Source organism: Phoxinus phoxinus, assembly GCF_949152265.1.
Source record: "Phoxinus phoxinus genome assembly, chromosome: 4".
NCBI classification, from domain to species: Eukaryota; Metazoa; Chordata; class Actinopteri; order Cypriniformes; family Leuciscidae; genus Phoxinus; species Phoxinus phoxinus.
Window position 1 is genome coordinate 42,172,020 of NC_136879.1, and position 27,405 is coordinate 42,199,424.

At 38.9% G+C, this 27,405-nt stretch overlaps 1 protein-coding gene across 1 annotated transcript in view; it reads left to right on the forward strand.

Moving 5' to 3' along the window:
* Positions 1-27,405, forward strand: part of LOC306997139 (arf-GAP with coiled-coil, ANK repeat and PH domain-containing protein 2) — an 89,669-nt gene that overhangs the window by 47,532 nt on the left and 14,732 nt on the right. Inside the window, 5 exon segments of the mRNA XM_079610246.1 lie at positions 25,331-25,375; positions 25,485-25,580; positions 25,721-25,795; positions 26,828-26,931; positions 27,348-27,399. Of these exon segments, the coding sequence (XP_079466372.1) occupies positions 25,331-25,375; positions 25,485-25,580; positions 25,721-25,795; positions 26,828-26,931; positions 27,348-27,399 (372 nt within the window).

Consider the following 27,405-nt stretch of genomic DNA (forward strand, 5'->3'; position numbering starts at 1 on the left):
TCTGTTTATTATTATTATTATTATTATTATTATTATTATTCTTCTCCGCATTTAATCGCATTTTTGAGGGCCTAAACATGCACGAAAACTCACGAAAATTTGCACACGCGTCAGAACCGGTGAAAATTGACATCTGATATGCGTTTCAGAATTGGGCGGGGCAAAATGGCTCGATAGCGCCACCTATAAATGTTCAACGGAGTGCGCCTCCCGCTACGTTTCACGTACGTGTACGAAATTCGGTACATACATGTAATGACCCAATACCTACAAAAAAGTCTCTTGGAGCATAGCCTTAAACACAACAGGAAGTCAGCCATTTTGAACTTCCTCTCTGATTTTTGTGCAGTTTTTGCCATTTTCAGGCCTCGTACTTTAACGAACTCCTCCTACAGTTTTAATCTGATCATCTTCAAATTTGGTGAGTGTAATCTTAAGGCCTTTGCGACGTTAAATTGCGAAGATCTTGAGTTTTCGTCGAAGGGCGTGTCCTCGGCGGCCTGACAAATTTTGATGTTTCGCCATGAAACAGGAAGTTGCTGTAACTCAGGCATTGAATGTCCAATCTGCCCCAAACTTCACACGTTTGATAAGAGTTCTGTCCTGAACACATGACCATGCTAAAATTCAGTTACAGTCATAGCGCCACCTGCTGGCAACAGGAAGTGACATGTTTAACACTGTTTTGGACTCCTAATAATTTATAAAAGATTGCCAGCAAGTGCTAAACTTGTTAACAACATACTAGAAACATGCTAAAACATGCTAGCAAACATTAGCTAAGTGCTAAAGCATGCTATTACTGAAATTAAACAGGAAGTTGCTGTAACTCAGGCAAACAATGTCCAATCTGCCCCAAACTTCACACGTTTGATAAGCGTTCTGTCCTGAACACATGACCATGCTCAAATTCAGTTACAGTCATAGCGCCACATGCTGGCAACAGGAAGTGACATGTTTAACACTGTTTTGGACTCCTAATAACATATAAAAAATTGCCAGCAAGTGCTTAACATGTTAACAACATGCTAGAAACATGCTAAAACATGCTAGCAAACATTAGCTAAGTGCTAAAGCATGCTATTACTGCAATTAAATAGGAATTTGCTGTAACTCAGGCATTGAATGTCCAATCTGCCCCAAACTTCACACGTTTGATAAGCGTTCTGTCCTGAACACATGACCATGCTCAAATTCAGTTACAGTCATAGCGCCACCTGCTGGCAACAGGAAGTGACATGTTTAACACTGTTTTGGACTCCTAATAACATACAAAAAAGTGCCAGCAAGTGTTAAACATGTTAACAACATACTAGAAACATGCTAAAACATGCTAGCAAACATTAGCTAGGTGCTAAATCATGCTATTAATGCAATTAAATAGGAATTTGCTGTAACTGGCATTGGATGTTTAATCGGCCCCAAACTTCACACGGTTGAATATTCTCATGTTTAACACATTTACATGAGAATATTCAGTTATAGTAATAGCGCCACCTACTGGCAACAGCAAATGACATGTTTAACACTGTGATGCTGTACTAGCAACATATTAAATATGCCATTGAGTTATAAACATGTTAGAAACCTGTTAAAACATGCTAGCAATTCTTAGCTAAGTGCTAAAGCATGCTAATGCAATGAAAGAGGAAGTTGTTGTTACTAAAGAAGGCAATGTCCAATCTTTCCCAAACTTTACACGTTTGATAAGAGTCCTGTCCTGAACACATCTACATGACACTTTTCAGTTATAGTAATAGCGCCACCTACTGGCAACAGGAAGTGACATGTTTAACACTGTGATGCAGTACTAGCAACATTTTAAATATGCCATTGAGTTATATACATGTTAGAAACATGTTAAAACATGCTAGCAATTCTTAGCTAAGTGCTAAAGCACGCTAATGCAATGAAACAGGAAGTTGGTGTTACTGAAGAAGGCAATGTCCAATCTGCCCCAAACTTCACACGTTTGATAAGAGTCCTGCCCTGAACACATCTACATGACAATTTTAAGTTAAAGTAATAGCGCCACCTACTGTCGACAGGAAGTGACACGTTTTACACTGTGATGCATTACTAGCGACATATTTAATATGCCATTGAGTTCTAAACATGCTAGAAACATGCTAAAACATGCTAGCAACACTTATCTGAGTTATAACGCATGCTATTATCCCCATAATCAAGGACATTTTTGTAACTGACTTTGACATACTCCTCCTATTTTTACCTACTTAAATGCACATTGCCCACCGTGCTCTGTCTTCCTAAAGCCACCGGGTGGCGGTGGCACGGGTGCGAGGGCCCTTTCATCGCTGCTTGCAGCTTTAATTATTATTATTATTATTATTATTCTCCGCATTTAATCGCATTTTTGAGGGCCTAAACATGCACGAAAACTCACGAAAATTTGCACACGCGTCAGAACCGGCGAAAATTGACATCTGATATGTGTTTCAGAATTGGGCGGGGCAAAATGGCTCGATAGCGCCACCTATAAAGGTTCAATGGAGTGCGCCTCCCGCTACGTTTCACGTACGTGTACGAAATTCGGTACATACATGTAATGACCCAATACCTACAAAAAAGTCTCTTGAAGCATAGCCTTAAACACAACAGGAAGTCAGCCATTTTGAACTTCCTCTCTGATTTTTGTGCAGTTTTTGCCATTTTCAGGCCTCGTACTTTAACGAACTCCTCCTACAGTTTTAATCTGATCATCTTCAAATTTGGTGAGTGTAATCTTAAGGCCTTTGCGACGTTAAATTGCGAAGATCTAGAGTTTTCGTCAAAGGGCGTGTCCTCGGCGGCCTGACAAATTTTGATGTTTCGCCATGAAACAGGAAGTTGCTGTAACTCAGGGAAACAATGTCCAATCTGCCCCAAACTTCACACGTTTGATAAGAGTTCTGTCCTGAACACATGACCATGCTCAAATTCAGTTACAGTCATAGCGCCACCTGCTGGCAACAGGAAGTGACATGTTTAACACTGTTTTGGACTCATTATAACATATAAAAAATTGCCAGCAAGTGCTAAACATGTTAACAACATACTAGAAACATGCTAAAACATGCTAGCAAACATTAGCTAAGTGCTAAATCATGCTATTACTGCAATTAAATAGGAATTTGCTGTAACTCAGGCATTGGATGTCCAATCTGCCCCAAACTTCACACGTTTGATAAGAGTTCTGTACTGAACACATGACCATGCTCAAATTCAGTTACAGTCATAGCGCCACCTGCTGGCAACAGGAAGTGACATGTTTAACACTGTTTTGGACTCATTATAACATAAAAAATTGCCAGCAAGTGCTAAACATGTTAACAACATACTAGAAACATGCTAAAACATGCTAGCAAACATTAGCTAAGTGCTAAAGCATGCTATTACTGCAATTAAATAGGAATTTGCTGTAACTCAGGCATTGGATGTCCAATCTGCCCCAAACTTCACACGTTTGATAAGAGTTCTGCCCTGAACACATTTTCATGAGAATATTCAGTTATAGTAATAGCGCCACCTACTGGCAACAGGAAGTGACATGTTTAACACTGTGATGCTGTACTAGCAACATATTAAATATGCCATTGAGTTATAAACATGTTAGAAACATGTTAAAACATGCTAGCAAATCTTAGCTAAGTGCTAAAGCACGCTAATGCAATGCAACAGGAAGTTGTTGTTACTCAAGTAGGAAATGTCCAATCTGCCCCAAACTTCACACGTTTGATAAGAGTCCTGCCCTGAACACATCTACATGACACTTTTCAGTTATAGTAATAGCGCCACCTACTGGCAACAGGAAGTGACATGTTTAACAGTGTGATACAGTGCTAGCAACATATTAAATATGCCATTGAGTTATATACATGTCAGAAACATGTTAAAACATGCTAGCAAATCTTAGCTACGCTAATGCAATGAAACAGGAAGTTGGTGTTACTGAAGAAGTTAATGTCCAATCTGCCCCAAACTTCACACGCTTGATAAGAGTCCTGCCCTGAACACATCTACATGACCATTTTAATTTAAAGTAATAGCGCCACCTACTGTCGACAGGAAGTGACACGTTTTACACTGTGATGCATTACTAGCGACATATTTAATATGCCATTGAGTTCTAAACATGCTAGAAACATGCTAAAACATGCTAGCAACACTTATCTGAGTGATAACGCATGCTATTATCCCCATAATAAAGGACATTTTTGTAACTGACTTTGACATACTTCTATTTTTACCTACTTAAATGCACATTGCCCACCGTGCTCTGTCTTCCTAAAGCCACCGGGTGGCGGTGGCACGGGTGCGAGGGCCCTTTCATCGCTGCTTGCAGCTTTAATTAGGGCCCGAGCACCGATGGTGTGAGGACCCTCTTGGAATTGCTCTGTTTATTATTATTATTATTATTATTATTATTATTATTCTTCTCCGCATTTATTCGCATTTTTGAGGGCCTAAACATGCACGAAAACTCACGAAAATTTGCACACGCGTCAGAACCGGCGAAAATTGACATCTGATATGCGTTTCAGAATTGGGCGGGGTAAAATGGCTCGATAGCGCCACCTATAAAGGTTCAACGGAGTGCGCCTCCCGCTACGTTTCACGTACGTGTACGAAATTCGGTACATAGATGTAAGGACCTAATACCTACAAAAAAGTCTCTTGGAGCATAGCCTTAAACACAACAGGAAGTCAGCCATTTTGAACTTCCTCTCTGATTTTTGTGCAGTTTTTGCCATTTTCAGGCCTCGTACTTTAACGAACTCCTCCTACAGTTTTAATCTGATCATCTTCAAATTTGGTGAGTGTAATCTTAAGGCCTTTGCGACGTTAAATTGCGAAGATCTTGAGTTTTCGTCGAAGGGCGTGTCCTCGGCGGCCTGACAAATTTTGATGTTTCGCCATGAAACAGGAAGTTGCTGTAACTCAGGCAAACAATGTCCAATCTGCCCCAAACTTCACACGTTTGATAAGAGTTCTGCCCTGAACACATGACCATGCTCAAATTCAGTTACAGTCATAGCGCCACCTGCTGGCAACAGGAAGTGACATGTTTAACACTGTTTTGGACTCCTAATAATTTATAAACAATTGCCAGCAAGTGCTAAACTTGTTAACAACATACTAGAAACATGCTAAAACATGCTAGCAAACATTAGCTAAGTGCTAAAGCATGCTATTACTGCAATTAAACAGGAAGTTGCTGTAACTCAGGCAAACAATGTCCAATCTGCCCCAAACTTCACACGTTTGATAAGAGTTCTGCCCTGAACACATTTACATGAGAATATTCAGTTACAGTCATAGCGCCACCTGCTGGCAACAGGAAGTGACATGTTTAACACTGTTTTGGACTCCTAATAACATATAAAAAATTGCCAGCAAGTGCTAAACATGTTAACAACATACTAGAAACATGCTAAAACATGCTAGCAAACATTAGCTAAGTGCTAAAGCATGCTATTATTGCAATTAAATAGGAATTTGCTGTAACTCAGGCATTGAATGCCCAATCTGCCCCAAACTTCACACGTTTGATAAGCGTTCTGTCCTGAACACATAACCATGCTCAAATTCAGTTACAGTCATAGCGCCACCTGCTGGCAACAGGAAGTGACATGTTTAACACTGTTTTGGACTCCTAATAACATATACAAAATTGCCAGCAAGTGCTAAACATGTTAACAACATACTAGAAACATGCTAAAACATGCTAGCAAACATTAGCTAAGTGCTAAAGCATGCTATTATTGCAATTAAATAGGAATTTGCTGTAACTCAGGCATTGAATGCCCAATCTGCCCCAAACTTCACACGTTTGATAAGAGTTCTGGTCTGAACACATTTACATGAGAATATTTAGTTATAGTAATAGCGCCACCTATTGGCAACAGGAAGTGACATGTTTAACACTGCAATGCATTACTAGCAACATATTAAATATGCCATTGAGTTATATACATGTTAGAAACATGTTAAAACATGCTAGCAATTCTTAGCTAAGTGCTAAAGCACGCTAATGCAATGAAACGGGAAGTTGTTGTTACTCAAGAAGGCAATGTCCAATCTGCCCCAAACTTCACACGTTTGATAAGAGTCCTGCCCTGAACACATCTACATGACACTTTTCAGTTATAGAATAGCGCCACCTACTGGCAACAGGAAGTGACATGTTTAACACTGCAATGCATTACTAGCAACATATTAAATATGCCATTGAGTTATATACATGTTAGAAACATGTTAAAACATGCTAGCAATTCTTAGCTAAGTGCTAAAGCACGCTAATGCAATGAAAGAGGAAGTTGTTGTTACTAAAGAAGGCAATGTCCAATCTGCCCCAAACTTCACACGTTTGATAAGAGTCCTGCCCTGAACACATCTACATGACACTTTTCAGTTATAGTAATAGCGCCACCTACTGGCAACAGGAAGTGACATGGTTAACACTGTGATGCTGTACTAGCAACATATTAAATATGCCATTGAGTTATATACATGTTAGAAACATGTTAAAACATGCTAGCAATTCTTAGCTAAGTGCTAATGCATGCTAATGCAATGAAAGAGGAAGTTGTTGTTACTAAAGAAGGCAATGTCCAATCTGCCCCAAACTTCACACGTTTGATAAGAGTCCTGTCCTGAACACATCTACATGACACTTTTCAGTTATAGTAATAGCGCCACCTACTGGCAACAGGAAGTGACATGTTTAACACTGCGATGCATTACTAGCAACATATTAAATATGCCATTGAGTTATATACATGTTAGAAACATGTTAAAACATGCTAGCAATTCTTAGCTAAGTGCTAAAGCACGCTAATGCAATGAAACGGGAAGTTGTTGTTACTGAAGAAGGCAATGTCAAATCTGCCCCAAACTTCACACGTTTGATAAGAGTCCTGCCCTGAACACATCTACATGACAATTTTAAGTTAAAGTAATAGCGCCACCTACTGTCGACAGGAAGTGACACGTTTTACACTGTGATGCATTACTAGCGACATATTTAATATGCCATTGAATTCTAAACATGCTAAAACATGCTAGCAACACTTATCTGAGTTATAACGCATGCTATTATCCCCATAATAAAGGACATTTTTGTAACTGACTTTGACATACTCCTATTTTTACCTACTTAAATGCACATTGCCCACCGTGCTCTGTCTTACTAAAGCCACCGGGTGGCGGTGGCACGGGTGCGAGGGCCCTTTCATCGCTGCTTGCAGCTTTAATTATTATTATTATTCTTCTTCTCCGCATTTAATCGCATTTTTGAGGGCCTAAACATGCACGAAAACTCACGAAAATTTGCACACGCGTCAGAACTGGCGAAAATTGACATCTGATATGCGTTTCAGAATTGGGCGGGGTAAAATGGCTCGATAGCGCCACCTATAAAGGTTCAACGGAGTGCGCCTCCCGCTACGTTTCACGTACGTGTACGAAATTCGGTACATACATGTAATGACCCAATACCTACAAAAAAGTCTCTTGGAGCATAGCCTTAAACACAACAGGAAGTCAGCCATTTTGAACTTCCTCTCTGATTTTTGTGCAGTTTTTGCCATTTTCAGGCCTCGTACTTTAACGAACTCCTCCTACAGTTTTAATCTGGTCATCTTCAAATTTGGTGAGTGTAATCTTAAGGCCTTTGCGACGTTAAATTGCGAAGATCTAGAGTTTTCGTCGAAGGGCGTGTCCTCGGCGGCCTGACAAATTTTGATGTTTCGCCATGAAACAGGAAGTTGCTGTAACTCAGGCATTGGATGTCCAATCTGCCCCAAACTTCACACGTTTGATAAGCGTTCTGTCCTGAACACATGACCATGCTCAAATTCAGTTACAGTCATAGCGCCACCTGCTGGCAACATGAAGTGACATGTTTAACACTGTTTTGGACTCATTATAACATATAAAAAATTGCCAGCAAGTGCTAAACATGTTAACAACATACTAGAAACATGCTAAAACATGCTAGCAAACATTAGCTAAGTGCTAAAGCATGCTATTACTGCAATTAAATAGGAATTTGCTGTAACTCAGGCATTGGATGTCCAATCTGCCCCAAACTTCACACATTTGATAAGCGTTCTGTCCTGAACACATTTACATGAGAATATTCAGTTATAGTAATAGCGCCACCTACTGGCAACAGGAAGTGACATGTTTAACACTGTGATGCTGTACTAGCAACATATTAAATATGCCATTGAGTTATAAACATGTTAGAAACCTGTTAAAACATGCTAGCAATTCTTAGCTAAGTGCTAAAGCATGCTAATGCAATGAAACAGGAAGTTGTTGTTACTCAAGTAGGCAATGTCCAATCTTTCCCAAACTTTACACGTTTGATAAGAGTCCTGCCCTGAACACATCTACATGACAATTTTAAGTTATAGTAATAGCGCCACCTACTGTCAACAGGAAGTGACATGTTTATCACTGTGATGCAGTACTAGCAACATATTAAATATGCCATTGAGTTATATACATGTTAGAAACATGTTAAAACATGCTAGCAATTCTTAGCTAAGTGCTAAAGCACGCTAATGCAATGAAACAGGAAGTTGGTGTTTCTGAAGAAGGCAATGTCCAATCTGCCCCAAACTTCAAACGCTTGATAAGAGTCCTGCCCTGAATACATCTACATGACAATTTTAAGTTAAAGTAATAGCGCCACCTACTGTCGACAGGAAGTGACACGTTTTACACTGTGATGCATTACTAGCGACATATTTAATATGCCATTGAATTCTAAACATGCTAAAACATGCTAGCAACACTTATCTGAGTTATAACGCATGCTATTATCCCCATAATAAAGGACATTTTTGTAACTGACTTTGACATACTCCTATTTTTACCTACTTAAATGCACATTGCCCACCGTGCTCTGTCTTACTAAAGCCACCGGGTGGCGGTGGCACGGGTGCGAGGGCCCTTTCATCGCTGCTTGCAGCTTTAATTAGGGCCCGAGCACCGATGGTGTGAGGACCCTCTTGGAATTGCTCTGTTTATTATTAGGGCCCGAGCACCGATGGTGTGAGGACCCTCTTGGAATTGCTCTGTTTATTATTATTATTATTATTATTATTATTCTTCTTCTTCTCCGCATTTAATCGCATTTTTGAGGGCCTAAACATGCACGAAAACTCACAAAAATTTGCACACGCGTCAGAACTGGCGAAAATTGACATCTGATATGCGTTTCACAATTGGGCGGGGCAAAATGGCTCGATAGCGCCACCTATAAAGGTTCAACGGAGTGCGCCTTCCGCTACGTTTCACGTATGTGTACGAAATTCGGTACATACATGTAATGATCCAATACCTACAAAAAAGTCTCTTGGAGCATAGCCTTAAACACAACAGGAAGTCAGCCATTTTGAACTTCCTCTCTGATTTTTGTGCAGTTTTTGCCATTTTCAGGCCTCGTACTTTAACGAACTCCTCCTACAGTTTTAATCTGATCATCTTCAAATTTGGTGAGTGTAATCTTAAGGCCTTTGCGACGTTAAATTGCGAAGATCTAGAGTTTTCGTCGAAGGGCGTGTCCTCGGCGGCCTGACAAATTTTGATGTTTCGCCATGAAACAGGAAGTTGCTGTAACTCAGGCAAACAATGTCCAATCTGCCCCAAACTTCACACGTTTGATAAGCGTTCTGTCCTGAACACATGACCATGCTCAAATTCAGCTACAGTCATAGCGCCACCTGCTGGAAACAGGAAGTGACATGTTTAACACTGTTTTGGACTCCTAATAACATATAAAAAATTGCCAGCAAGTGCTTAACAAGTTAACAACATACTAGAAACATGCTAAAACATGCTAGCAAACATTAGCTAAGTGTTAAAGCATGCTATTACTGCAATTAAATAGGAATTTGCTGTAACTCAGGCATTGAATGTCCAATCTGCCCCAAACTTCACACGTTTGATAAGCGTTCTGTCCTGAACACATGACCATGCTCAAATTCAGTTACAGTCATAGCGCCACCTGCTGGCAACAGGAAGTGACATGTTTAACACCGTTTTGGACTCCTAATAACATATAAAAAATTGTCAGCAAGTGCTAACCATGCTAACAACATACTAGAAACATGCTAAAACATGCTAGCAAACATTAGCTAACTGCTAAAGCATGCTAATGCAATGAAACAGGAAGTTGTTGTTACTCAAGTAGGCAATGTCCAATCTGCCCCAAACTTCACACGTTTGATAAGTGTCCTGCCCTGAACACATCTACATGACACTTTTCAGTTACAGCAATAGCGCCACCTACTGGCAACAGGAAGTGACATGTTTAACAGTGTGATGCAGTACTAGCAACATATTAAATATGCCATTGAGTTATAAACATGTTAGAAACCTGTTAAAACATGCTAGCAATTCTTAGCTAAGTGCTAAAGCATGCTAATGCAATGAAACAGGAAGTTGGTGTTACTAAAGAAGGCAATATCCAATCTTTCCCAGACTTTACACGTTTGATAAGAGTCCTGTCCTGAACACATCTACATGACACTTTTCAGTTATAGTAATAGCGCCACCTACTGGCAACAGGAAGTGACATGTTTAACACTGTGATGCAGTACTAGCAACATATTAAATATGCCATTGAGTTATATACATGTTAGAAACATGTTAAAACATGCTAGCAATTCGTAGCTAAGTGCTAAAGCACGCTAATGCAATGAAACAGGAAGTTGGTGTTACTGAAGAAAGCAATGTCCAATCTGCCCCAAACTTCACACGTTTGATAAGAGTCCTGCCCTGAACACATCTACATGACAATTTTAAGTTAAAGTAATAGCGCCACCTACTGTCGTCAGGAAGTGACACGTTTTACACTGTGATGCATTACTAGCGACATATTTAATATGCCATTGAGTTCTAAACATGCTAGAAACATGCTAAAACATGCTAGCAACACTTATCCAAGTTATAACGCATGCTATCATCCCCATAATCAAGGACATTTTTGTAACTGACTTTGACATACTCCTCCTATTTTTAACTACTTAAATGCACATTGCCCACCATGCTCTGTCTTCCTAAAGCCACCGGGTGGCGGTGGCACGGGTGCGAGGGCCCTTTCATCGCTGCTTGCAGCTTTAATTAGGGCCCGAGCACCGATGGTGTGAGGACCCTCTTGGAATTGCTCTGTTTATTATTATTATTATTATTATTATTATTCTTCTCCGCATTTAATCGCATTTTTGAGGGCCTAAACATGCACGAAAACTCACGAAAATTTGCACACGCGTCAGAACTGGTGAAAATTGACATCTGATATGCGTTTCAGAATCTGGCGGGGCAAAATGGCTCGATAGCGCCACCTATAAAGGTTCAACGGAGTGCGCCTCCCGCTACGTTTCACGTACGTGTACGAAATTCGGTACATACATGTAATGACCCAATACCTACAAAAAAGTCTCTTGGAGCATAGCCTTAAACACAACAGGAAGTCAGCCATTTTGAACTTCCTCTCTGATTTTTGTGCAGTTTTTGCCATTTTCAGGCCTCGTACTTTAACGAACTCCTCCTACAGTTTTAATCTGATCATCTTCAAATTTGGTGAGTGTAATCTTAAGGCCTTTGCGACGTTAAATTGCGAAGATCTAGAGTTTTCGTCGAAGGGCGTGTCCTCGGCGGCCTGACAAATTTTGATGTTTCGCCATGAAACAGGAAGTTGCTGTAACTCAGGCAAACAATGTCCAATCTGCCCCAAACTTCACACGTTTGATAAGCGTTCTGTCCTGAACACATGACCATGCTCAAATTCAGTTACAGTCATAGCGCCACCTGCTGGCAACAGGAAGTGACATGTTTAACACTGTTTTGGACTCCTAATAACATATAAAAAATTGCCAGCAAGTGCTAAACATGTTAACAACATACTAGAAACATGCTAAAACATGCTAGCAAACATTAGCTAAGTGCTAAAGCATGCTATTACTGCAATTAAATAGGAATTTGCTGTAACTCAGGCATTGAATGCCCAATCTGCCCCAAACTTCACACGTTTGATAAGAGTTCTGGTCTGAACACATTTACATGAGAATATTCAGTTATAGTAATAGCGCCACCTATTGGCAACAGGAAGTGACATGTTTAACACTGTCATGCTGTACTAGCAACATATTAAATAAACCATTGAGTTATAAACATGTTAGAAACATGTTAAAACATGCTAGCAATTCTTAGCTAAGTGCTAAAGCATGCTAATGCAATGAAACAGGAAGTTGTTGTTACTCAAGTAGGCAATGTCCAATCTGCCCCAAACTTCACAGGTTTGATAAGAGTTCTGTCCTGAACACATTTACATGAGAATAATCAGTTAGAGTAATAGTGCCACCTGCTGGCAACAGGAAGTGACATGTTTAACACCATTTTGGACTCCTAATAACATAAAAAATTGCCAGCAAGTGCTAAACATGTTAACAACATACAGGAAACATGCTAAAACATGCTAACAAACATTAGCTGAGTGCTAAAGCATGCTATTACTGCAATTAAATAGGAATTTGCTGTAACTCAGGCATTGAATGTTCAATTTGCCCCAATTTCACACGTTTGATAAGAGTTCTGGTCTGAACACATTTACATGAGAGTATTCAGTTATAGTAATAGCGCCACCTACTGGCAACAGGAAGTGACATGTTCAACACTGTGATGTTGTACTAGCAACATATTAAATAAACCATTGAGTTATAAACATGTTAGAAACCTGTTAAAACATGCTAGCAATTCTTAGCTAAGTGCTAAAGCATGCTAATGCAATGAAACAGGAAGTTGTTGTTACTCAAGAAGGCAATGTCCAATCTGCCCCAAACTTCACACGTTTGATAAGAGTCCTGCCCTGAACACATTTACATGACACTTTTCAGTTATAGTAATAGCGCCACCTACTGGCAACAGGAAGTGACATGTTCAACACTGTGATGTTGTACTAGCAACATATTAAATAAACCATTGAGTTATAAACATGTTAGAAACATGTTAAAACATGCTAGCAGTTCTTAGCTAAGTGCTAAAGCATGCTAATGCAATGAAACAGGAAGTTGTTGTTACTCAAGAAGGCAATGTCCAATCTGCCCCAAACTTCACACGTTTGATAAGAGTCCTGCCCTGAACACATCTACATGACACTTTTCAGTTATAGTAATAGCGCCACCTACTGGCAACAGGAAGTGACATGTTCAACACTGTGATGTTGTACTAGCAACATATTAAATAAACCATTGAGTTATAAACATGTTAGAAACATGTTAAAACATGCTAGCAATTCTTAGCTAAGTGCTAAAGCATGCTAATGCAATGAAACAGGAAGTTGTTGTTACTCAAGAAGGCAATGTCCAATCTGCCCCAAACTTCACACGTTTGATAAGAGTCCTGCCCTGAACACATCTACATGACACTTTTCAGTTATAGTAATAGCGCCACCTACTGGCAACAGGAAGTGACATGTTTAACACTGCGATGCATTACTAGCAACATATTAAATATGCCATTGAGTTATATACATGTTAGAAACATGTTAAAACATGCTAGCAATTCTTAGCTAAGTGCTAAAGCACGCTAATGCAATGAAACGGGAAGTTGTTGTTACTGAAGAAGGCAATGTCAAATCTGCCCCAAACTTCACATGTTTGATAAGAGTCCTGCCCTGAACACATCTACATGACAATTTTAAGTTAAAGTAATTGCGCCACCTACTGTCGACAGGAAGTGACACGTTTTAAACTGTGATGCATTGCTAGCGACATATTTAATATGCCATTGAGTTCTAAACATGCTAGAAACATGCTAAAACATGCTAGCAACACTTATCTGAGTGATAACGCATGCTATTATCCCCATAATAAAGGACATTTTTGTAACTGACTTTGACATACTCCTATATTTACCTACTTAAATGCACAATGCCCACCGTGCTCTGTCTTCCTAAATCCACCGGGTGGCGGTTGGCACGGGTGCGAGGGCCCTTTCATCGCTGCTTGCAGCTTTAATTATTATTATTATTCTTCTTCTTCTCCGCATTTAATCGCATTTTTGAGGGCCTAAACATGCACGAAAACTCACGAAAATTTGCACACGCGTCAGAACTGGCGAAAATTGACATCTGATATGCGTTTCAGAATTGGGCGGGGTAAAATGGCTCGATAGCGCCACCTATAAAGGTTCAACGGAGTGCGCCTCCCGCTACGTTTCACGTACGTGTACGAAATTCGGTACATACATGTAATGACCCAATACCTACAAAAAAGTCTCTTGGAGCATAGCCTTAAACACAACAGGAAGTCAGCCATTTTGAACTTCCTCTCTGATTTTTGTGCAGTTTTTGGCATTTTCAGGCCTCGTACTTTAACGAACTCCTCCTACAGTTTTAATCTGATCATCTTCAAATTTGGTGAGTGTAATCTTAAGGCCTTTGCGACGTTAAATTGCGAAGATCTAGAGTTTTCGTCGAAGGGCGTGTCCTCGGCGGCCTGACAAATTTTGATGTTTCGCCATGAAACAGGAAGTTGCTGTAACTCAGGCAAACAATGTCCAATCTGCCCCAAACTTCACACGTTTGATAAGCGTTCTGTCCTGAACACATGACCATGCTCAAATTCAGTTACAGTCATAGCGCCACCTGCTGGCAACAGGAAGTGACATGTTTAACACTGTTTTGGACTCCTAATAACATATAAAAAATTGCCAGCAAGTGCTAAACATGTTAACAACATACTAGAAACATGCTAAAACATGCTAGCAAACATTAGCTAAGTGCTAAAGCATGCTATTACTGCAATTAAATAGGAATTTGCTGTAACTCAGGCATTGAATGCCCAATCTGCCCCAAACTTCACACGTTTGATAAGAGTTCTGGTCTGAACACATTTACATGAGAATATTCAGTTATAGTAATAGCGCCACCTATTGGCAACAGGAAGTGACATGTTTAACACTGTCATGCTGTACTAGCAACATATTAAATAAACCATTGAGTTATAAACATGTTAGAAACATGTTAAAACATGCTAGCAATTCTTAGCTAAGTGCTAAAGCATGCTAATGCAATGAAACAGGAAGTTGTTGTTACTCAAGTAGGCAATGTCCAATCTGCCCCAAACTTCACAGGTTTGATAAGAGTTCTGTCCTGAACACATTTACATGAGAATAATCAGTTAGAGTAATAGTGCCACCTGCTGGCAACAGGAAGTGACATGTTTAACACCATTTTGGACTCCTAATAACATAAAAAATTGCCAGCAAGTGCTAAACATGTTAACAACATACAGGAAACATGCTAAAACATGCTAACAAACATTAGCTGAGTGCTAAAGCATGCTATTACTGCAATTAAATAGGAATTTGCTGTAACTCAGGCATTGAATGTTCAATTTGCCCCAATTTCACACGTTTGATAAGAGTTCTGGTCTGAACACATTTACATGAGAATATTCAGTTATAGTAATAGCGCCACCTACTGGCAACAGGAAGTGACATGTTCAACACTGTGATGTTGTACTAGCAACATATTAAATAAACCATTGAGTTATAAACATGTTAGAAACCTGTTAAAACATGCTAGCAATTCTTAGCTAAGTGCTAAAGCATGCTAATGCAATGAAACAGGAAGTTGTTGTTACTCAAGAAGGCAATGTCCAATCTGCCCCAAACTTCACACGTTTGATAAGAGTCCTGCCCTGAACACATTTACATGACACTTTTCAGTTATAGTAATAGCGCCACCTACTGGCAACAGGAAGTGACATGTTCAACACTGTGATGTTGTACTAGCAACATATTAAATAAACCATTGAGTTATAAACATGTTAGAAACATGTTAAAACATGCTAGCAATTCTTAGCTAAGTGCTAAAGCATGCTAATGCAATGAAACAGGAAGTTGTTGTTACTCAAGAAGGCAATGTCCAATCTGCCCCAAACTTCACACGTTTGATAAGAGTCCTGCCCTGAACACATCTACATGACACTTTTCAGTTATAGTAATAGCGCCACCTACTGGCAACAGGAAGTGACATGTTTAACACTGCGATGCATTACTAGCAACATATTAAATATGCCATTGAGTTATATACATGTTAGAAACATGTTAAAACATGCTAGCAATTCTTAGCTAAGTGCTAAAGCACGCTAATGCAATGAAACGGGAAGTTGTTGTTACTGAAGAAGGCAATGTCAAATCTGCCCCAAACTTCACACGTTTGATAAGAGTCCTGCCCTGAACACATCTACATGACAATTTTAAGTTAAAGTAATTGCGCCACCTACTGTCGACAGGAAGTGACACGTTTTAAACTGTGATGCATTGCTAGCGACATATTTAATATGCCATTGAGTTCTAAACATGCTAGAAACATGCTAAAACATGCTAGCAACACTTATCTGAGTGATAACGCATGCTATTATCCCCATAATAAAGGACATTTTTGTAACTGACTTTGACATACTCCTATATTTACCTACTTAAATGCACAATGCCCACCGTGCTCTGTCTTCCTAAATCCACCGGGTGGCGGTTGGCACGGGTGCGAGGGCCCTTTCATCGCTGCTTGCAGCTTTAATTATTATTATTATTATTATTTTCCGCATTTGATCGCATTTTTGAGGGCCTAAACATGCACGAAAACTCACGAAAATTTGCACACGCGTCAGAACTGGCGAAAATTGACATCTGATATGCGTTTCAGAATTGGGCGGGGTAAAATGGCTCGATAGCGCCACCTATAAAGTTTCAACGGAGTGCGCCTCCCGCTACGTTTCACGTACGTGTACGAAATTCGGTACATACATGTAATGACCCAATACCTACAAAAAAGTCTCTTGGAGCATAGCCTTAAACACAACAGGAAGTCAGCCATTTTGAACTTCCTCTCTGATTTTTGTGCAGTTTTTGGCATTTTCAGGCCTCGTACTTTAACGAACTCCTCCTACAGTTTTAATCTGATCATCTTCAAATTTGGTGAGTGTAATCTTAAGGCCTTTGCGACGTTAAATTGCGAAGATCTAGAGTTTTCGTCGAAGGGCGTGTCCTCGGCGGCCTGACAAATTTTGATGTTTCGCCATGAAACAGGAAGTTGCTGTAACTAAGGCAAACAATGTCCAATCTGCCCCAAACTTCACACGTTTGATAAGCGTTCTGTCCTGAACACATGACCATGCTCAAATTCAGTTACAGTCATAGCGCCACCTGCTGGCAACAGGAAGTGACATGTTTAACACCGTTTTGGACTCCTAATTAACATATACAAAATTGCCAGCAAGTGCTAAACATGTTAACACCATACTAGAAACATGCTAAAACATGCTAGCAAACATTAGCTAAGTGCTAAAGCATGCTATTACTGCAATTAAATAGGAATTTGCTGTAAACTTCACACGTTTGATAAGAGTTCTGTCCTGAACACATTTACATGAGAATATTAAGTTATAGTAATAGCGCCACCTATTGGCAACAGGAAGTGACATGTTTAACACTGTGATGCTGTACTAGCAACATATTAAATAAACCATTGAGTTATAAACATGTTAGAAACATGTTAAAACATGCTAGCAATTCTTAGCTAAGTGCTAAAGCATGCTAATGCAATGAAACAGGAAGTTGTTGTTACTCAAGTAGGCAATGTCCAATCTGCCCCAAACTTCACAGGTTTGATAAGAGTCCTGCCCTGAACACATCTACATGAGAATAATCAGTTAGAGTAATAGCGCCACCTGCTGGCAACAGGAAGTGTCATGTTTAACACCATTTTGGACTCCTAATAAAATATAAAAAATTGCCAGCAAGTGCTGAACATGTTAACAACACACGGGAACCATGCTAAAACATGCTAACAAACATTAGCTAAGTGCTAAAGCATGCTATTCCTGCAATTAAATAGGAATTTGCTGTCAGGCATTGAATGTTCAATTTGCCCCAATTTCACACGTTTGATAAGAGTTCTGCCCTGAACACATCTACATGACACTTTTCAGTTATAGTAATAGCGCCACCTACTGGCAACAGGAAGTGACATGGTTAACACTGTGATGCAGTACTAGCAACATATTAAATATGCCATTGAGTAATAAACATGTTAGAAACCTGTTAAAACATGCTAGCAATTCTTAGCTAAGTGCTAAAGCATGCTAATGCAATGAAACGGGAAGTTATTGTTACTGAAGAAGACAATGTCCAATCTGCCCCAAACTTCACATGTTTGATAAGAGTCCTGCCCTGAACACATCTACATGACAATTTTAAGTTAAAGTAATAGCGCCACCTACTGTCGACAGGAAGTGACACGTTTTAAACTGTGATGCATTGCTAGCGACATATTTAATATGCCATTGAGTTCTAAACATGCTAGAAACATGCTAAAACATGCTAGCAACACTTATCTGAGTGATAACGCATGCTATTATACCCATGATAAAGGACATTTTTGTAACTGACTTTGACATACTACTCCTATTTTTACCTACTTAAATGCACATTGCCCACCGTGCTCTGTCTTCCTAAAGCCACTGGTTGGCGGTGGCACGGGTGCGAGGGCCCTTTCATCGCTGCTTGCAGCTTTAATTAGGGCCCGAGCACCGATGGTGCGAGGACACTATTGGAATTGCTCTGTTTATTATTATTATTATTATTATTATTATTATTATTATTATTATTATTTTCCGCATTTGATCGCATTTTTGAGGGCCTAAACATGCACGAAAACTCACGAAAATTTGCACACGCGTCAGAACTGGCGAAAATTGACATCTGATATGCGTTTCAGAATTGGGCGGGGTAAAATGGCTCGATAGCGCCACCTATAAAGGTTCAACGGAGTGCGCCTCCCGCTACGTTTCACGTACGTGTACGAAATTCGGTACATACATGTAATGACCCAATACCTACAAAAAAGTCTCTTGGAGCATAGCCTTAAACACAACAGGAAGTCAGCCATTTTGAACTTCCTCTCTGATTTTTGTGCAGTTTTTGGCATTTTCAGGCCTCGTACTTTAACGAACTCCTCCTGCAGTTTTAATCTGATCATCTTCAAATTTGGTGAGTGTAATCTTAAGGCCTTTGCGACGTTAAATTGCGAAGATCTAGAGTTTTCGTCGAAGGGCGTGTCCTCGGCGGCCTGACAAATTTTGATGTTTCGCCATGAAACAGGAAGTTGCTGTAACTAAGGCAAACAATGTCCAATCTGCCCCAAACTTCACACGTTTGATAAGCGTTCTGTCCTGAACACATGACCATGCTCAAATTCAGTTACAGTCATAGCGCCACCTGCTGGCAACAGGAAGTGACATGTTTAACACCGTTTTGGACTCCTAATTAACATATACAAAATTGCCAGCAAGTGCTAAACATGTTAACACCATACTAGAAACATGCTAAAACATGCTAGCAAACATTAGCTAAGTGCTAAAGCATGCTATTACTGCAATTAAATAGGAATTTGCTGTAACTCAGGCATTGAATGCCCAATCTGCCCCAAACTTCACACGTTTGATAAGAGTTCTGTCCTGAACACATTTACATGAGAATATTCAGTTATAGTAATAGCGCCACCTATTGGCAACAGGAAGTGACATGTTTAACACTGTGATGCTGTACTAGCAACATATTAAATAAACCATTGAGTTATAAACATGTTAGAAACATGTTAAAACATGCTAGCAATTCTTAGCTAAGTGCTAAAGCATGCTAATGCAATGAAACAGGAAGTTGTTGTTACTCAAGTAGGCAATGTCCAATCTGCCCCAAACTTCACAGGTTTGATAAGAGTCCTGCCCTGAACACATCTACATGAGAATAATCAGTTAGAGTAATAGCGCCACCTGCTGGCAACAGGAAGTGTCATGTTTAACACCATTTTGGACTCCTAATAACATAAAAAATTGCCAGCAAGTGCTGAACATGTTAACAACACACGGGAACCATGCTAAAACATGCTAACAAACATTAGCTATGTGCTAAAGCATGCTATTCCTGCAATTAAATAGGAATTTGCTGTCAGGCATTGAATGTTCAATTTGCCCCAATTTCACACGTTTGATAAGCGTTCTGTCCTGAACACATCTACATGACACTTTTCAGTTATAGTAATAGCGCCACCTACTGGCAACAGGAAGTGACATGGTTAACACTGTGATGCAGTACTAGCAACATATTAAATATGCCATTGAGTAATAAACATGTTAGAAACCTGTTAAAACATGCTAGCAATTCTTAGCTAAGTGCTAAAGCATGCTAATGCAATGAAACGGGAAGTTATTGTTACTGAAGAAGACAATGTCCAATCTGCCCCAAACTTCACATGTTTGATAAGAGTCCTGCCCTGAACACATCTACATGACAATTTTAAGTTAAAGTAATAGCGCCACCTACTGTCGACAGGAAGTGACACGTTTTAAACTGTGATGCATTGCTAGCGACATATTTAATATGCCATTGAGTTCTAAACATGCTAGAAACATGCTAAAACATGCTAGCAACACTTATCTGAGTGATAACGCATGCTATTATACCCATGATAAAGGACATTTTTGTAACTGACTTTGACATACTACTCCTATTTTTACCTACTTAAATGCACATTGCCCACCGTGCTCTGTCTTCCTAAAGCCACCGGGTGGCGGTGGCACGGGTGCGAGGGCCCTTTCATCGCTGCTTGCAGCTTTAATTATTATTATTATTATTATTTTCCGCATTCAATCGCATTTTTGAGGGCCTAAACATGCACGAAAACTCACGAAAATTTGCACACGCGTCAGAACTGGCGAAAATTGACATCTGATATGCGTTTCAGAATTGGGCGGGGTAAAATGGCTCGATAGCGCCACCTATAAAGGTTCAACGGAGTGCGCCTACCGCTACGTTTCACGTACGTGTACGAAATTCGGTACATACATGTAATGACCCAATACCTACAAAAAAGTCTCTTGGAGCATAGCCTTAAACACAACAGGAAGTCAGCCATTTTGAACTTCCTCTCTGATTTTTGTGCAGTTTTTGCCATTTTCAGGCCTCGTACTTTAACGAACTCCTCCTACAGTTTTAATCTGATCGTCTTCAAATTTGGTGAGTGTAATCTTAAGGCCTTTGCGACGTTAAATTGCGAAGATCTAGAGTTTTCGTCGAAGGGCGTGTCCTCGGCGGCCTGACAAATTTTGATGTTTCGCCATGAAACAGGAAGTTGCTGTAACTCAGGCAAACAATTTCCAATCTGCCCCAAACTTCACACGTTTGATAAGCGTTCTGTCCTGAACACATGACCATGCTCAAATTCAGTTACAGTCATAGCGCCACCTGCTGGCAACAGGAAGTGACATGTTTAACACTGTTTTGGACTCCTAATAACATATAAAAAATTGCCAGCAAGTGCTTAACATGTTAACAACATACTAGAAACATGCTAAAACATGCTAGCAAACATTAGCTAGGTGCTAAAGCATGCTATTACTGCAATTAAATAGGAATTTGCTGTAACTCAGGCATTGGATGTCCAATCTGCCCCAAACTTCACACGTTTGATAAGCGTTCTGTCCTGAACACATGGCCATGCTCAAATTCAGTTACAGTCATAGCGCCACCTGCTGGCAACAGGAAGTGACATGTTTAACACTGTTTTGGACTTCTAATAACATACAAAAAAGTGCCAGCAAGTGTTAAACATGTTAACAACATACTAGAAACATGCTAAAACATGCTAGCAAACATTAGCTAGGTGCTAAATCATGCTATTAATGCAATTAAATAGGAATTTGCTGTAACTCAGGCATTGGATGTTTAATCTGCCCCAAACTTCACACGGTTGAATATTCTCATGTTTAACACATTTACATGAGAATATTCAGTTATAGTAATAGCGCCACCTACTGGCAACAGGAAATGACATGTTTAACACTGTGATGCTGTACTAGCAACATATTAAATATGCCATTGAGTTATAAACATGTTAGAAACCTGTTAAAACATGCTAGCAATTCTTAGCTAAGTGCTAAAGCATGCTAATGCAATGAAAGAGGAAGTTGTTGTTACTAAAGAAGGCAATGTCCAATCTTTCCCAAACTTTACACGTTTGATAAGAGTCCTGCCCTGAACACATCTACATGACACTTTTCAGTTATAGTAATAGCGCCACCTACTGGCAACAGGAAGTGACATGTTTAACACTGTGATACAGTACTAGCAACATATTAAATATGCCATTGAGTTATATACATGTTAGAAACATGTTAAAACATGCTAGCAATTCTTAGCTAAGTGCTAAAGCACGCTAATGCAATGAAACAGGAAGTTGGTGTTACTGAAGAAGGCAATGTCCAATCTTTCCCAAACTTTACACGTTTGATAAGAGTCCTGCACTGAACACATCTACATGACAATTTTAAGTTAAAGTAATAGCGCCACCTACTGTCGACAGGAAGTGACACGTTTTACACTGTGATGCATTACTAGCGACATATTTAATATGCCATTGAGTTCTAAACATGCTAGAAACATGCTAAAACATGCTAGCAACACTTATCTGAGTTATAACGCATGCTATTATCCCCATAATCAAGGACATTTTTGTAACTGACTTTGACATACTCCTCCTATTTTTACCTACTTAAATGCACATTGCCCACCGTGCTCTGTCTTCCTAAAGCCACCGGGTGGCGGTGGCACGGGTGCGAGGGCCCTTTCATCGCTGCTTGCAGCTTTAATTATTATTATTATTATTATTTTCCGCATTCAATCGCATTTTTGAGGGCCTAAACATGCACGAAAACTCACGAAAATTTGCACACGCGTCAGAACTGGCGAAAATTGACATCTGAAATGCGTTTCAGAATTGGGCGGGGTAAAATGGCTCGATAGCGCCACCTATAAAGGTTCAACGGAGTGCGCCTCCCGCTACGTTTCACGTACGTGTACGAAATTCGGTACATACATGTAATTACCCAATACCTACAAAAAAGTCTCTTGGAGCATAGCCTTAAACACAACAGGAAGTCAGCCATTTTGAACTTTCTCTCTGATTTTTGTGCAGTTTTTGCCATTTTCAGGCCTCGTACTTTAACGAACTCCTCCTACAGTTTTAATCTGATCATCTTCAAATTTGGTGAGTGTAATCTTAAGGCCTTTGCGACGTTAAATTGCGAAGATCTAGAGTTTTCGTCGAAGGGCGTGTCCTCGGCGGCCTGACAAATTTTGATGTTTCGCCATGAAACAGGAAGTTGCTGTAACTCAGGCAAACAATGTCCAATCTGCCCCAAACTTCACACGTTTGATAAGAGTCCTGTCCTGAACACATGACCATGCTCAAATTCAGTTACAGTCATAGCGCCACCTGCTGGCAACAGGAAGTGACATGTTTAACACTGTTTTGGACTCCTAATAACATATAAAAAATTGCCAGCAAGTGCTAAACATGTTACAAACATACTACAAACATGCTAAAACATGCTAGCAAACATTAGCTAAGTGCTAAAGCATGCTATTACTGCAATTAAATAGGAATTTAATGTAACTCAGGCATGGAATGTCCAATCTGCCCCAAACCTCACACGTTTGATAAGAGTTCTGTCCTGAACACATGACCATGCTCAAATTTAGTTACAGTCATAGCGCCACCTGCTGGCAACAGGAAGTGACATGTTTAACACTGTTTTGGACTCCTAATAACATATAAAAAAGTGCCACCAAGTGCTAACCATGCTAACAACATACTAGAAACATGCTAAACATGCTAGCAAACATTAGCTAGGTGCTAAAGCATGCTATTACTGCAATTAAATAGGAATTTGCTGTAACTGAGGCATTGAATGTCCAATCTGCCCCAAACTTCACACGGTTGTATATTCTCATGTTTAACACATTTACATGAGAATATTCAGTTATAGTAATAGCGCCACCTGCTGGCAACAGGAAGTGACATGTTTAACAGTGTGATGCAGTACTAGCAACATATTAAATATGCCATTGAGTTATATACATGTTAGAAACCTATTAAAACATGCTAGCAATTCTTAGCTAAGTGCTAAAGCATGCTAATGCAATGAAAGAGGAAGTTGTTGTTACTCAAGAAGGCAATGTCCAATCTGCCCCAAACTTCACACGGTTGATAAGAGTTCTGCCCTGAACACATCTACATGACACTTTTCAGTTATAGTAATAGCGCCACCTACTGGCAACAGGAAGTGACATGTTTAACACTGTGATGCAGTACTAGCAACATATTAAATATGCCATTAAGTTATAAACATGTTAGAAACATGTTAAAACATGCTAGCAATTCTTAGCTAAGTGCTAAAGCACGCTAATGCAATGAAACAGGAAGTTGGTGTTACTGAAGAAAGCAATGTCCAATCTGCCCCAAACTTCACACGTTTGATAAGAGTCCTGCCCTGAACACATCTACATGACAATTTTAAGTTAAAGTAATAGCGCCACCTACCATCGACAGGAAGTGACACGTTTTACACTGTGATGCAGTACTAGCGACATATTAAATATGCCATTGAGTTCTAAACACGCTAGAAACATGCTAAAACATGCTAGCAACACTTATCTGAGTGATAACACATGCTATTATCCCCATAATAAAGGACATTTTTGTAACTGAATTTGACATACTCCTCCTATTTTTATCTACTTAAATGTACATTGCCCATCGTGCTCTGTCTTCCTAAAGCCACCGGGTGGCGGTGGCACGGGTGCGAGGGCCCTTTCATCGCTGCTTGCAGCTTTAATTTTATATTATATTTTAGTTTATATTTTATTATAGGCTTGTTTTACATTATTATTAGTTAGTTTTTAAATTATATTTTTTATATTATATTTTATTATAGGTATGTTTCAGATTATATTTTTGTTTGTTTTTATTTTATATTTTATTACAGCATGTTAATATTATATTTCAGTTTATATTTGTATAATTTATTTTATGCATATTTTATATTATATTTTAGTCTTTTATATTATATTTTATATTATATTTTTATATTAAATTGAATAATAAGCATGTTTAATATAATATTTTACTTTGTTTTTATATTATAGTTTACATTTTTATATTTTATTACATGCATCTTTTATATTATATTTTAATATAGATATGTTTTATATTATATTTTAGTTTGTTTTACATTATATTGTTGTATTTTGTATTTTAAGCGGTTCATATTCTACATTTTTACTGCATTTTTTTTTTTCTAAAGTCCACATATAATTTTAGTCGAGCACAAAACCATGTTAATTTGAAGCCACGTGTCCAGCTGTCCCCGAACATGAGTGAAATGTATTGTTTTTCTTTCTCCTCTTGCAGCTGAATAATTTCAAGGTCCAACAGAAGCTGGATATTCTGAATTCGGTGAGCTCTAATCAGAAAACTTAATATATAAATACTATGTAAATATGTAAATACTATGACATCTTGTTCAGATGAATATAAACTGACTAAAATCATCTGTCTTTCTCAGGTCTTCTCTTATTTTCACGCTCAGTACACATTTTTCCACCAGGGATTCGACCTGCTGAGAGATCTAGAACCGACCATGAAGACGATGGCCTCACAGGTCATACATGAACACACACATCACGCTCAGTTTATACCCCACACACACACACACACAAACCCCTTTACATAGACACACAGTGTTCGATTGCTAATGTTTCATGGATATTGCAGTTTAATATGAGTAATATCTGTGCGCAGCTCTCTCAGCTGTCGTCTGACTGCACTGCCAAGAGGAAAGACCTGGAAAACACACACCTGCTCGTTCAGCAAAGGGTGAGATTTTAGTGCGAGTTATATAGGTTTTGACGACCACACACAACAAGTTTGGAGGTACAATTTAGGGTCTTATAGCTAGTACTATAAGAACTACTTACTCTACAAGTAAAAATAGTTCAAAAATACTCAATGCTCATTACTCAGTACTCAAAAGCCATTACTTAATACTAAAAATATTCATTACTCAAAAAATACTCCATGCTCATTACTCAATACACAAAACTCATTACTCAAAAATACTCAATACTATATACTCAAAACACAGAACTCATTTAAAAGAGTAAATCGAGAGTAAATTTAAAGAGTAAAATCGAGTAAATTTTCATTACTCAAAAGATACGCATTACTCATAAACGCTCTACTCATTACTCAATGCTTTTTTTATCTAAATATTTGTTATATACATAAACATTTCTTCAATGAAACACTCTCTGAAATGAGAAATTCACTAAATTATAAAATGATTCTGTCACGGTACAAAAAGCAGATCAGAAGCAAATCATCTTCTGGACCTTCATACTGGACTATTTATAACTTAGTTCTTTTTTATTATTAATTTCCTATATAAAATTAATAACCTATATAACATAGCCTATATAACATACACATTCATTGTATTAAAAAAAAAACCCGCACATTTAGAATTGTATTATTATCTGAGCACTTAGAAAGGAGCGCAGCTCGAAGAAAACAAAACTAGAGGTATTTCGCATTTCGTGGAAGGAAAGTGCTATTGCATACAGAAAAGCCTTAAAAACTGTTTAGATCTGCTCACTTTTCGATTCTGCCAAAAAATTCTAGAAAAGGCATTGTCCTCACACTGAGCTCCTTTTTAGGACCCCCCCCCCCCCCCCCCCCCCCCCCCCAACACTGGTTTCAAATGTCAACATGAAAAAATAAAACCATTTCAAAGTGGTCATGCCTCAGTCTGTTCAGTCATAGTGAGTTTGGAAGCTGATATGATTCTGGAGGTTGATATTGATGGTGTACGTTTGACAACGGTTGATAATGATTGTGTGTGTTTGGTAGGACGCGTCTGGAGAGGCGATTATTGTGTGTAATCCGTCTGACGGAGGAACGATTCAAGGCTACCTGTTCAAACGTTCACGCAAGAAGAACAAGACATGGAAGAGGTGAGAGACCCAGTGTTATTTTACTATCACTGAGATAATAAAAAAAAAAAAATTATTAATATTTTGAATTAGTCTTTATATTTTCCATTATTTTAAAGTAAAAAAAATTTTATGATGAAAATCATGAAACCACAGACACGATAAAAAGATCGACAGGAGAGGAACACAAATAAACAGAAATGAAGTGAAATGTTACATAATTTAGTACAACTTTAGGAAAACTACAACGAAAGTGTACATTTTACAATACGATTTTTGAAGTTAAGATTTTATTTCATTATTTTGAAATAGTGTATATAATAAACTATATTAACTCTGGAGATACAGAGATCTTTATACTGTTTACATTATCATGTCAACATCAAATGCTTAAAAAATGGTAATGCACTGTTTTTGTAATTGTTTCCATCTCTCAGGTGCTGGTTTTACACTGAAAATAATCAGTTAATCTACTCAAAATCACACAAGGTAAAC